We start from the raw sequence: 13,324 nt of genomic DNA, 5'->3' as shown, positions 1-13,324 counted from the left end.
AATTAAATCTTCTTAATTGGGATAACAAATTGGAATCTTTCTCAAAGTGGGTGCTTTGATTTAGTTATGATTTGTACTTTTTTAAAATTTCAATCACTCGGTGGATAGGAGTTGCTTCTCCCACTTGCTTCTGTTCCCAAGGGGTCAATGGATCAAAAATTTCATATATATATATAGTGTAATGTAGGGATAGCATTTGAAAGGAGCCCAATCTGTATCTGATTGGCTCGATGTCCTTCTGATTGTTATTAGGCTCCGAATCTGATCTATTAAATTCAAAGCTCTGCTTCACACCCGCTGACTATAATGGGGTATATAAAAATGGCTACAACTCTCTTTCCATTTCACATAAGTGGATAATAATAATAATAATAATAATTTATTATTTCTACCCCGCCCATCTGGCCGGGTTCCCCCAGCCACTCTGGGCGGCTTCCAACAAAATATTAAAATACAGAAATCCATCAAACATTAAAAGCTTCCCTAAACAGGGCTGCCTTCAGATGCCTTCTAAAGGTCTGGAAAGTGTTATTCTCTTTGACCTCTGGTGGGAGGGCATTCCACAGGGTGGGTGCCACTACCGAGAAGGCCCTGTGCCTGGTTCCCTGTAACTTGGCTTCTCGTAGCGAGGGAACCGCCAGAAGGCCCTCGGCGCTGGACCTCAGTGTCCGGGCAGAACGATGGGGGAGGAGACGCTCCTTCAGGTATACTGGACCGAGGCCATTCAGGGCTTTAAAGGTCAGCACCAACACTTTGAATTGTGCTCGGAAACATACTGGGAGCCAATGTAGGTCTTTCAGGACCGGTGTTATGTGGTCTCCGCGGCCGCTCCCAGTCACCAGTCTAGCTGCCACATTCTGGGTTAGTTGTAGTTTCCGGGTCACCTTCAAAGGTAGCCCCACGTAGAGCACATTGCAGTAGTCCAAGCGGGAGATAACTAGAGCATGCACCACTCTGGTGAGACAGGTAGGGTCTCAGCCTGCGTACCAGATGGAGCTGATAAACAGCTGCCCTGGACACAGAATTGACCTGTGCCTCCATGGACAGCTGTGAGTCCAAAATGACTCCCAGGCTGCGCACCTGGTCCTTCAGGGGCACAGTTACCCCATTCAGGACCAGGGAGTCCTCCACACCTGCTCTCCTCCTGTCCCCCACAAACAGGACTTCTGTCTTGTTTCAACCTCAATCTGTTTGCTGCCATCCATTCTCCAACCGCCCCTCCAAAATGGATTAAGCCTGACAAATTTCAGTAAGATCCATCCAAGTAGGGTTTTGCAGGGGACCTTTTGATTAAAAAACAAAATGAAAAATAATCTACCATTTTAATGTTTTGTCAGAATTGTCTGCAAATTTCAGACATGGTCTCCCATTCTGAGCAGATGACACCTTTCCGATTTCTGAAGATAGCTGCTGTGATTCTATCACAAAGGCAGACTTTACCATCTGGAAATAGGAAAATAGAAACCACTTTCCCGTTACTTTTTGGGAGGCGGGCGGGAGCAAACAGTCTGAAAAGTGAGGCATGAGGTGGGGGCCCTTGGGTAAGAAATCTGCTGAAGTTCAGAGAAATAGGTCCAGGGGCTATTGTTCCAAGCTTGTTTTTTCTTGCCATTCCCTCCCTATTCCTGGAAATTACCTCCATGAAGAAACAAGAGAGATATCTATTATTTCTAATTGTTTTATAGGAAAAAAGATTGGATGGGGAAGAAGCAGATCACTCCAGTAGTATCCTACTCTCACAGTCAAAACTTAGAGGAGAACAGTGACCCATGTGAATAACTATCCTGCTTATTTACTTCGGCATCCTTTCCCACAATGACTGCCTTTTCTTTCTTTCTTTCTTTCTTTCTTTCTTTCTTTCTTTCTTTCTTTCTTTCTTTCTTTCTTTCTTTCTTTCTTTCTTTTTCTTTCTTTCTTTCCAATGAGTTTTGGAGCGTCTTAAAATAAAAAAACAATTCACTGTGTTTAAAAACTAGACCTGTCCATAAAAATTAAAAATCCCTTTGTATTTGCCTTTGGAAGCTACCGTATTTTTCCGTGTATAAGACGCCCCCTTGTATAAGATGCCCCCTATTTTGGAGGACTCCAAATTAAGAAAACATCTCTCAGCACTACCCGTGTATAAGACGAGCCCCAATTTTACACCTATTTTACATCCTAGTCTTATACATGGAAAAATACAGTAGGTCACAACCCCCATAATATCTGATCATTGGTCACATGACTGGGGCTGATGAGAGTTGTAGTCCACAACATTTTGAGGGGCACCATGTATGGCAACCCATATTGGCAGTCCCCCCCTCCCTAAGAATAGCTCAAAAACATCATTACACATACACACATGAAAATGCTCAACAACTTTGCCCAAAAAAGCTCTCAACAATTTTTCTGTCTGGACAGGAATCAGATTTTACACCCACTGCATAATAAATATAGCCCCAGCCATATATAACCAAATCAATTCTTCTCTCTTCATCATCTTGGTCATTCTAGAATGTGACAAAAAAGGTGGAACCCAGGAACGGACGTTGGTTTCTGTGATGTAATTAGAATGTTTGATACACACACAAACACACCAATGAATGAGAGAAAAACTTCAAATGCTGTTCTGATTTCTTTATTCATTTTCCAGGTGTCCATTTAGGTGGAACTCATCATTTGGCAATGAAGCACAATGGCAATCAGCAAATGACCACCCTCAAAGATGAACACAGCATCCCACTGCTGCACTTTTGTTCTATTTATCTAGCCTCACCTTTGAGAGGAAACAAGGCTTCGCTGACCTCTGTACTGTCTAAACAGACATTAATGAATTGAGTGTTTTAATACTGAACATATAATTTATCACGTTAATAAGAAAGCTTAGTGAGGCTTGAAATTGGCAACTGCAAAGTTGCAAATTGTATCCAACTTGCAAAGAGGACCTGGTCTAATGACAATACAGATCAGAGCTGTTTGTTTCCCATCAGAAAACTATCTGCTAGGCAGAAACTATATATTTTGCCATTTTGTTCGTGCTCTGGCAGCCAACATGAAGGGCATTTGCAGAATCGCCATCCTCTTGTTGATTGGAACACACACAGAAAAGGTGTTTTGTTTGCCGCTGGTAGATGCCATCCAGTCGCGGTGCCAGCTACCACAGGGCTCTTCCTTGATTGCTCAGATTGTAATCAAACTCTTCATCAGCACCTGACTGCAGCATCAAAACACAGCCCACGTACACTGCTTTCCCCTTGCTAAACTGCAGATAGCAGGATTGCCTTCTTGCAATGAAGACAGATGCAGAGACAGTGGGCTTGCATGTTTACTTCTTGCAGAAGCCTCACTCCAATTGAATTGCACGCCAAGGCAGTAAGAAGAGCCGGCAGTTTTATTACGGGCGGGATTCAACTAAATAATTGTGCTGGTGCAAGGATTAGTGCTGGCATAATGAGATTCCCTCCTCTCCTATTCTCATGCATGCCCTGGGTCATCCTGGAGGGTAGGGGGGTGGGGAGTGGAAGATTGTTCTGTTGTGCAAAGAGAAGACCTTGTGTTGACAGAATGATCTGCTGAATGCTATCTTGACTACAATCCATTGTGTTCAGTTTATTAGTCGCCCTCCATTGGTACACCTGCCAGTTAAAACAACGTTTCCAATGCATTCAAAATAGGGGGTCCTCATCAGATGGATAAAGTCTATGTGCATTAAAAAACCAAAAAAAACCAAAAACTGTGTACATATTATATGCATACTCTGGACATGAGTCCAGCAAGACTTTGGAGATGTGGAAGACTGCACCAGCAGGCAGAATCCTGCTCTGCCCCTATAAACACTAATTTCTACACAGCTGAGAGCATGAACACAGTGCCCTTTACTCCTTCTGCTTGCTCCTTAGAGGTGGGGAATGATTGTCTAAGAGTTCTTCAAATTTTCAGGTCACCATCATGGTACTTCCTTCTGGCTTCATATAACATGCTTTGGGGTGTAGGGATGGGAGAGAGATCCAGTTCTCTTCACATTTTAATGTGAAGCTACCTAATTCTCCCTTCCTAAACAATATGTGAACAGTAATGCAGTTGTCTTTGGAAAATCGCCTATCGCTGAACTATTTATTTACTATTTATTAAATTTGTAAACCACCCTTCATCTGAATATCTCAGAGTGCTTCACGGCGTAAAATGCAAGATAAAAAAACACAACGCACATAATAAAAACGAGAACAAAAAACCTCACAAACCAATAAACCCCTCTCCAATCAAATGAATTTGTACAAAAATGCATATATGGGGGGGGGAATCTGCCCACAAAAATGCATACGGTTAGGAGAAATTGCTTTGGCAAAAATGCAGGAGAACTGCACTCTAAAATGGTAATGGATGTTCATGAGGACTTTTCAATATGATTTGGAAACTGATGTGGAAATGTGGCAACCTGAATTTAAGATGGGGGAGGGGATGAGATTTGTTTCTTCCTATTTGAAATGCTTGTGACAATAGGAAGAGAAGAGATTGAAAAATCAGATGACCAGTTTGTTCACATGGAAATAATGGCCCCTCGGAAAGTTGTTCTAAATTGACACTTCCAGTTCCCACTGGAAGAGTTACATTGAATTTCTCTCAGTACATATTCCTCTTTTAAGCACCCTAGTTACAATAGTGCTGCTTGCATTAATTCCAGGGTTTGTGTTTAATAAGGATTTAGTGGAACGTAGAAATGAATTCTCCTTGTAAGGAACAATATAATGGGGTGATAGTTCCTCTTTAATTTAAATAAAGCTGGAAGTTTAATCCATTGTAAAAACCCACTCAGTTTCTCCTCTAATCTTCTCATCCACCCTTACTAATTCACCACCTCAATATTATATCTTATTGCTCTTCATAAGAGTTCCCCTATTCTACAGATGAGTCAAAGTAATCTAGAAATTTCAGGGCAACCAATAGGTAATGTATGCAAATCAGGTAATTGTATGTACATTTTTAGCATTGCCTGTAGCCACTGTTGTTCAGCTTTCCAGACACACTATTGATTCTACCTGCATCTCTGCTTAGCAATTTATCAGCACTAACTTATTCTAAGCATTTTTTACAATGGTAGATGTGAAAACCCTGATTCCAATTCCTGCAAGAATCTTAAACTTGAGCACCATTATCAAACTCATTTAAAATGCTTATATAGTATTTGGAGGATAGGACCCAGCAAAATGATAAACCCTAATTTAAATGAATGAGTAGAACATGAGTAAATTAATATGGAAATGTTTACACAGGCTTTAGCCACATTACAATTCACAGCCAAAAGAAGGCATTACCTGAATATACCTTAACTTTTAGTTTCAGAACACATCAAATCACTGCATCTTATCTAAGAAAGTATTTGACAGCTACTTAAGGTGTGTGTAAATAGAGGGGAAATACAAAAAGGAGAACTGAGCCTAAACAATTTCAGCAATAGTTAAAAAGAAAGAAACCCTTAAAGTATCCATTAAAAAGCTATTATTTTCAATTAGCCAGACTTGTTCTCACTTTCCGTCAACTAGTCCTCAGTAGCTGCACCGCATCATCAAATCTGAATGGCCATGAAGCTAGCATCATTATGACATTTTCCCATTCACCATGTGATCCCTCATTGGTTGGAATAACCCATGTGACTAATCTAGGCAGGAGCAGCAACAACAGCCAGAGGGGGAAAGATAGTATGGTGAACCAACCAACTGAAACAATATGGGGGGAAATCGTATTTGCACATATTTTACAGCAATATTTCTATGCTGCCACAATAGCATTTTTTCAGCCTGAAGATGAAAAGTCAAGAGTGTTCAGCACAGCTTTACAAATAATCAATAACCCTGTTTGGGCCCATCCCTCATTCAGCTATCACAGCTAGGGGAGAGTCTTACTACTGCCGCTAGCTGGTCCTACCACTTCTGTCACAGTGCCTCCCACTGCTACCCATTGCAATGGGGTCATATTATTATTGTTATTGTGTATTGAATTTATATACCGCCCTATACCTGGAGGTCTCAGGGCGCTTCACAGAACAAAATCAAAATATAAAACCATAAAATATAGAGAGAGTGTGGCATGCATTGTGCATATTGTTCACTAGGGAATCCTGTGTGCTGTTTTTGCTGTTCCCCCCTAAAAATAGCTTTAAAACATCAACAGTAAAGAGTGTTTACAGTGAGCAAATACCATGCGGATGGCTATAGGCTGAGAATATTGCATAATCAGTACACTCAAAGATACCTGCTGGATAAGCCTAAAGGAGCATTCAGATGTGGGGAAGTTTGTGTTAGTTATTCCTGATAAGGGTAGCACTCGTGTCACATTTTCCAACGTTCCATTCACACTGCAGCGCCTGCTGTGTTATGGAACGGTGGCTTTTTGAGCAATGCACCGGCATGTCATGCTAAATTTCGTTCATATCAGGAAGTGTGGTGTGACACAGCACTACTTCCCCACCCATGCTTCTGTTCCCCCATGAAAACTGTGCAAAATAACTGTATGTCAGTATACAAGCCCCAAATTTCATCACTTTACTAGCATGGTTTTCCATGTTAAGGGAGCTGCAAACTGATTTACTGTATATTCCTGCGTATAAGACTACTTTTGAACCCAGGAAAATATTCTCAAAAGTCAGGGGTCGTCTTATACGCCGGGTCGTATTTCTTATACCGTGAGTATATCCCAAACTCTATATTTTAACTGGAAAAGTTGGGGGTCGTCTTATACACCCTGTCGTTTTATACTCCAGAATATACTTAATTGAATACTGCCCACCACCCCAATGCCTGAGCAGTGGGGCTGGGGTTGAGGGGGCCATGACAGCATGGATGAGACATGGGGTATAGCACAGCTGTACCTCACTACATTTTCAATAAGGCTAATGTTTAAGGAGGAGGAAAACTGGAAAAAGGGCTCCGGACATGTTTCTCTTTATAGCCCTGTCTACTCCATTTGATTGATAATCCAGTACCAGAGAATTTGAGTCACTTTGGTCCTTACCAAACATAAACTATGAAGCAAGGGAGATTGGGGGAAAAGAAACCGAGGCTCCTGCCTTACACAGCAAATAATGCCGGAATAAACCCAATTGTCTCTAAGGCACTGTAGCATTTTTGTGATCCTATCTTTCTACACACCAAACAAGTATACTAATCGGCTTGTGTTGGTTGAGTAGCTTATCGCTGATACCACTTTCACACACCTTTCCCCTGCATTCCCTTCAGGATTGCCAAGGGATGTCCTGCTGGTTTCTTAAATGAAACATATCGCGTATTGCTGTTCTTAACACTTGTTCTATTTTGTTGAGAAGCTAACTAGTCTCTTAGTCAGAAAGTTCAGACTCCTCCATTTTTTAAACTCTTGCATCCATCCCAAATTCTCAAAAGTCACATGCTCACAAACCTTTTATGAAAATAATTTTAACATACCTGATACAGTTAAAACAAATACTGAATTGTTGAATTGACTTGGATTGGGTTTCTTTGAATTGCATTTGGCATCCATTATGCTTGCCATTGTTGTTGACTCTCTTTAAAAAAAAATAGTTATGAAGGTGGTTGTAATTGTAATGCTTATAGTTGACTGCCTGTGGAAAAACAAATCAATCAATAAGAGTGGATAATTCTTTGCAATACTGAAACGTTGTAAAATGATACATTGAATCGTATAATTTTATTATTATTTATGTTAGTTATATAGGGACCCAGGTGGCGCTGTGGGTTAAACCACAGAGTCTAGGGCTTGCTGATTAGAAGGTCGGCAGTTCGAATCCCAGCAATGGGGTGAACTCCCGTTGCTCGGTCCCAGCTCCTGCCCACCTAGCAGTTCGAAAGCACATCAAAGTGCAAGTAGATAAATAGGGACCGCTCCAGCGGGAAGGTAAACGGTGTTTCCGTGCGCTGCTCTGGTTCGCCAGAAGCAGCTTTGTCATGCTGGCCACATGACCCAGAAGCTGTCTGCGGACAAACGCCGGCTCCCTCGGCCTATAGAGCGAGATGAGAGCCGCAACCCCAGAGTCGGACACGACTGGACCTGATGGTCAGGGGCCCCTTTACCTTTACCTATGTTAGTTATGAATCACTTTCCGTGATTCTCAAGTTACAATATAAAAACAGTGACATATGTAAAAACAGTTAGAAGCAATTGGATATAAAAACTTAAAACAAGCAAACCTATAATTATAAAACCAGTTTAAAAGAACAATATGTACATAAGATCAATTCAGAACCAGGACAGATACCATCTGGCATAAAGATCTTAGAAGGCTTGTTGAATGGAAAATGCATTTGCCCAGGCAGGTGTTTTATGTGACCCATGAGAGCAGCAGACAGGGCAAGTGTTGGCATAGCATTGGGTCTGAGAATCAGTTCATCATTCCACAAGCCCAATGTTGATGGAATGGATCCAGTGGGTTTGGATTGCTCCAAAACTTGTGCAACGGGAGTGGGCCAGTGCTGAATCTTTCCATCGTGCAAGCCAAGCAAGCAAGGTCTCAGTGCGGGGACCAACCAGGCAGATACTGAACCCACAATTGGGTTTGCCGTGGTCAATCCTCCCCTCTGGCACCTTATTAAGTCCCCCCTATACTATGTTGGTAAGGGACGCAGGTGGTGCTGTGGTCTAAACCACAGAGCCTAGGGCTTGCCAATCGGAAGGTCTGCGGTTCGAATCCCCATGATGGGGTGAGCTCCTGTTGCTCGGTTCCTGCTCCTGTCATCCTAGCAGTTCAAAAGCATGTCAAAGTGCAAGTAGATAAATAGGTACCGCTCCGGTGGGTGGGTTAACGGTGTTTCAGTGCTTTGCTCTGGTTCCCAGTAGCAGCTTTGTCATGCTGGCCACATGAGCCGGAAGCTGTATGCCGGCTCCCTCGGCCAGTAAAGTGAGATGAGTGCCGCAACCCCAGAGTCATCCACGATTGGACCTTATGGTCAGGGGTCCCTTTACCTTTACCTATACTATGTTGATCCTGACCAATGCCATTTCCGCCCTCATACAAACGTTTTTCCACCTAACAAAGGAAAGCCATAATTTCACTGAGGCAAAGGCAACAAAACCCCACAACTCTAAGCAAGTGCCAATCAGGTTGAGGGAGAAAAAAAAATTATTTCTGACCTTGTCAACTAGTGACCCAAAATTGCTCAGTGAAGGCTATAACCCGAGGTTGGGCGGGTGGGAAGCTCTCAAAGCAAAATGGCTGTGAGCTCCAGGGGAAGCAGTGTTATATAGTCTTTCCTCTACAGCAAGAGTTCATGGGACAGTTTTTTCCCATGAGCCCATCACACAGAGAAGATCCTGGGCAAAATGTTGCCCAGTATTTTGCTGCAAACTATGGGAAGTAACACCTCCGGATAAAGGCATCCTGTGCTTATTGGGCACAGAACGGGTCTTTGCGAGTGCTGAAAAGGCCCTAGAGAAGGTGCTTGTCTGATGTGCAATGGGAAAGAGTTCCAAAGTGTAGGTGCCTTCACACTAAAGGCCTGATTCGGACATCACACATAAAGACCCCCTGTTGTCCTCTCCTACAGAATGCAGTATGTATGTAAAGACTGAAGTGGTATTTTAGGTTTACCATTCCCAAGCTGTATAGGGCTTTGTACACCAATACAAGCACCTTGAACGTAGCTCAACAGCTACATGGCAGCCAGTGAAATTCCATTAGCAGTGGCATAATGTTATGGAGAGATCCCAGTGAGCAGTCAAGCCACCACAATTTGCACTCCCTGCACTAAAGGGCAGCCCCACATGGAGTGTTTTGCTGTAATTCAATCTGGAGACCACCATGGACAACAGTGATCAGCCTGCCCTGACCCAGAAAAGGCCACTGCTGTCTTACCAAGCACCGCTGGTCAAAGATACTCCTGAGGTGGGTCCAGCAACATCCCCAGACCACAAACCTGCTCCTTCATGGAGAATATGACCTCATTCAAAGCAGTAAATTGACCAACTATCTAGACGCGGGAACTTCCCACCCACAGTGCATCCATATTGTTGGATTCAGAGTAGTCTTTGGCATCTACTGTTGTTTACACAGTATCCTCTCTAAATGTGAACTGGCCAATAGGAAAAGGTAATTCTCAGGATCATGATGTTGACAGAGTAAAAAGAATGTATGGTATTAAAGGATGGTTTTGATGTCTACAAGGACCGAGATAACATTTATACCCAAGAAAGCTCTTGGTGGTGTTCAGAACTGGAGGGAAAGCATTCATAGTTGTAAATACCTTTAAATTATAGATATTAAATAGGTAATATGAAACTGAAGAGTGAGGCTTTCAGCCCACAATATATTTATTGATTTCAGTTCAGTGGCATGGATCTCTGAAGAGAATGTGCTTTTCTGAATAGCTATTTGGTAATGCTCAATCTCAGTATGCAACTATCAAATTTATAGGAAACTTTTTGGATTTAGGCAGAAAAGCATAAGGTAATTACAGTGGTACCTCGGTTTAAGTACACAATTGGTTCCAGAAGTCTGCACTTAACCTGAAGCGTACTTAACAGGTCCGCGGAGTACTTAAACTGAAAGTACTCAAACTGAAGCATACTTAAACTAAGGTATGACTGTATGTTAAATGTTTTAAGATCTCTTACTCACAAATAGGACCCTGGCAGAGACACATGCCCGACTGGCATGTTCTCTCCCTCCTGGTTGATCGTTCGGGGCTACAAAGCTTTCTGCAGCCCGAACATCACAGCGACTGATGCCAAGAAACATCACCACACTTACGGATTTGCAGAGTTTGCGCAGTTGCGTAACAGAACTCAGCAACTCAGCATTTTGGCTACTCTACTTTTATTTACATATCAAAACACATGGAACACTGCAGCATGGCTCCCTCTCTCTCTAGCATCAGGCAGCAAAGAGGGAAAGAACAAAAGACAATAGTCCCACTTCACGCAACACAAACAGCCTGTCTTCGTCACTTCCCACTCTGTGGAATGAAAAAACATATACCATCATGTGATAGACAGCAGACACAGGGAATGAATCTTCAACAAAATGTGGATTTTTTTACACACTAGGTTTAGTTATTTGCTGAACAGATGGCTCATCATCAGTGAACTAGCAAGGAGGGGCTTACTCTCATGATGGATAAGGCATTGGGCTGAATCCTTTACCTAAGTAGACAAAGGGTCGTCCCCCCCGGTATCCTGTTAAATGGATTCAGGGGGAGGTGCTTCTGCCCAGACACCCGGATGGGAGCTAATGGGCCATAGCACCCTAAAAATGTAGACCTTGGAGGGGTCATCTCAATTTGATGCACATATGTCCTTAACCTTGCCAAAATATTCAACCAGCAGACAGGTTGGTTGATTTAGGATACACCCCCCCCCCCAAACCATAATCAATAAAGTTGTGTCCTGTTCAATTCCCGATTGGTTGTTCTGTGTTCATCGCAATGGTCTTGGCTGCATTGCATCTGAGCCTGCAATTGTATGCATCACATTCCGGTGTGTAAGAATATGTGATACTGACAAGTTTAATTGAGGAAATTTATCTGAAACATTTCTATCCTGCTGTTAAAGATCAATTTTCAATGTGGCTACTGTCCTTTGACAGATCCACAGTCCAGGACTGAAAGCAACACCTCCACAGTGGTACCTCGAGTTACGAATGACTCGACTTACGAAATATTCGACTTACGAACTAAAATAATTGGCGAGCGCTTACAAATTTTTTCAACACCCGAAGGCCGAATCGGGGCATCGTTGCAGGCGCTGGCCTCCCGCCGGATTGCTCCCGGCACCTCGCTGACCGGCCTCGGGCCGGATTGACCCCTCACCATCGCCGCACGGCCTCGGGCCGGATCACTGTTGGCACTGCCAGCTCCTGCCCGGCCAGATCGAGTCCTCTCCGCCACTGCCAGCCTCACACTGCCGGCTCCCGCCCAGCCGGATCGGGCCCTCTCCACTGCTGCACGGCCTCGGGCCGGATCGCTGCCGGCATTGCCGGCTCCTGCCCGGCCAGATCGGGCCCTCTCCGCCACCGCCGGCCTCAGGACGGATTGCTGTCGGCACTGCCAGCTCCCACCCGGCCAGATCAGGGCCTTGCCGCGCCGCCGGCCTCCCGCCGGATCGCCGCCGCCCGCGCTCCCTGCACTGAAAAGGCAATGTTGCTGTGCAGTTTGCATGCCTTTAAAGTGCATGCCTTTAAAGTTTCTCACACAAAAAACTGGGTGTCTGGGTCTTTTTTCTAGGCTCCGGAATGAATTAATCCATTTCCATTGCATTCCTATGGTAAACCGTGATTCAACTTACGAAATTTTCGATTTATGAATGTGAATTCAGAACGAATTAAATTCGTAAGTCGAGGTACCACTGTATGTTGATTAGATTTCTAGAGAAGAGCATCTCTAAAGCAAAAGAGGAGACACCCCGAACCTCTTGGCGTGTGCCATTTTGTCTAACGCGAAACAACAAGTATGTCTAGCGGAATCTTATGTTTACAGAGGAACAGGTTTGTTTTGCCTGCCCCCCCCCCCCATCATGTATAAATCTGATTAGAGTTCTACATATGGAATGCTTCATATTTGTTTTCTTTCCTTAAACATTTCTCACTGCAAGGTTCACTTTTGGCAATAACTTCTCAAATTCTCCTCCATTACCCTGCCTACTGTTCCCGTCACTCACTGTGAAAGAGTGTCAAAGACTTCAATGAGTCTATTCTTGAGTAAGTCATCAGAAGGCTAGAGCAACTCTCAGCAACTCTTCTCCCGGCTTGCCAGGAGAATATCAGTGCAGATTTAGTGTCTCGGTAGATTCTATAGGTCAAAGTTATTAAGCAAGCTCTTTCACTACTTTACCTGTCTAAACTGTCATAAATTTTAACTGTGCTCTCGCTGCTTTGGGACCACAATCATTAATACTTGGTGAAAGAAAAGCGAGTTTGAACATATTGCTACCTGTCATTATCAATGTCACTCAAGTATGCAAATTGTTCCTTAAGTCAAATTTGGCAGCTAAGGAAAGAAAATCAGCAAAAGGCTTCATCATATCATTCAACTTACCTTTTTCTTTTGTTGTAGAGGTAAAAATGTAATGCTGGATTCCCAGAAACTATGGTTTGCAATCAAGGAGCAAGCTTCAGAAATGCACATTTGTCTCTTCCATCTCAGGAAATATTTTTTTGCATCCCTGGGATTACAATGGTTTTGCATTATGCACTGACACTCAGGATAGGAGGGTTGACTCAATTCACATTTCAATACACACCCTACCCAATCTGCTCTTCCTGAACCAATCAGTGAACTGAACCACAGCTATCCTTCAAAAATTGCACTTCTTCTCATTTTGTGATGCAGTATACATGCAGCTGTATAACATAATGTACAAAACT

The 13,324-nt window shown here is 43.2% G+C and overlaps 1 protein-coding gene across 1 annotated transcript in view; it reads left to right on the top strand.

Moving 5' to 3' along the window:
• The window catches only part of LOC148684892 (uncharacterized), a 77,946-nt gene extending 66,183 nt beyond the window's left edge, over positions 1-11,763 (top strand). Inside the window, exon 3 of the mRNA XM_088676416.1 lies at positions 11,549-11,763. Coding sequence (XP_088532542.1) covers positions 11,549-11,763 — 215 coding nt within the window. The remainder of the gene's footprint in view (positions 1-11,548) is intronic.
• The last annotated feature ends 1,561 nt before the right edge of the window (positions 11,764-13,324 follow it).

This window comes from Zootoca vivipara, chromosome 8 (genome assembly GCF_965207765.1).
Source record: "Zootoca vivipara chromosome 8, rZooViv2.hap1.1, whole genome shotgun sequence".
NCBI lineage: Eukaryota > Metazoa > Chordata > Lepidosauria > Squamata > Lacertidae > Zootoca > Zootoca vivipara.
Note: the sequence above shows the minus strand (reverse complement) of the source record. Positions and strands in the feature narration are given on the sequence as shown.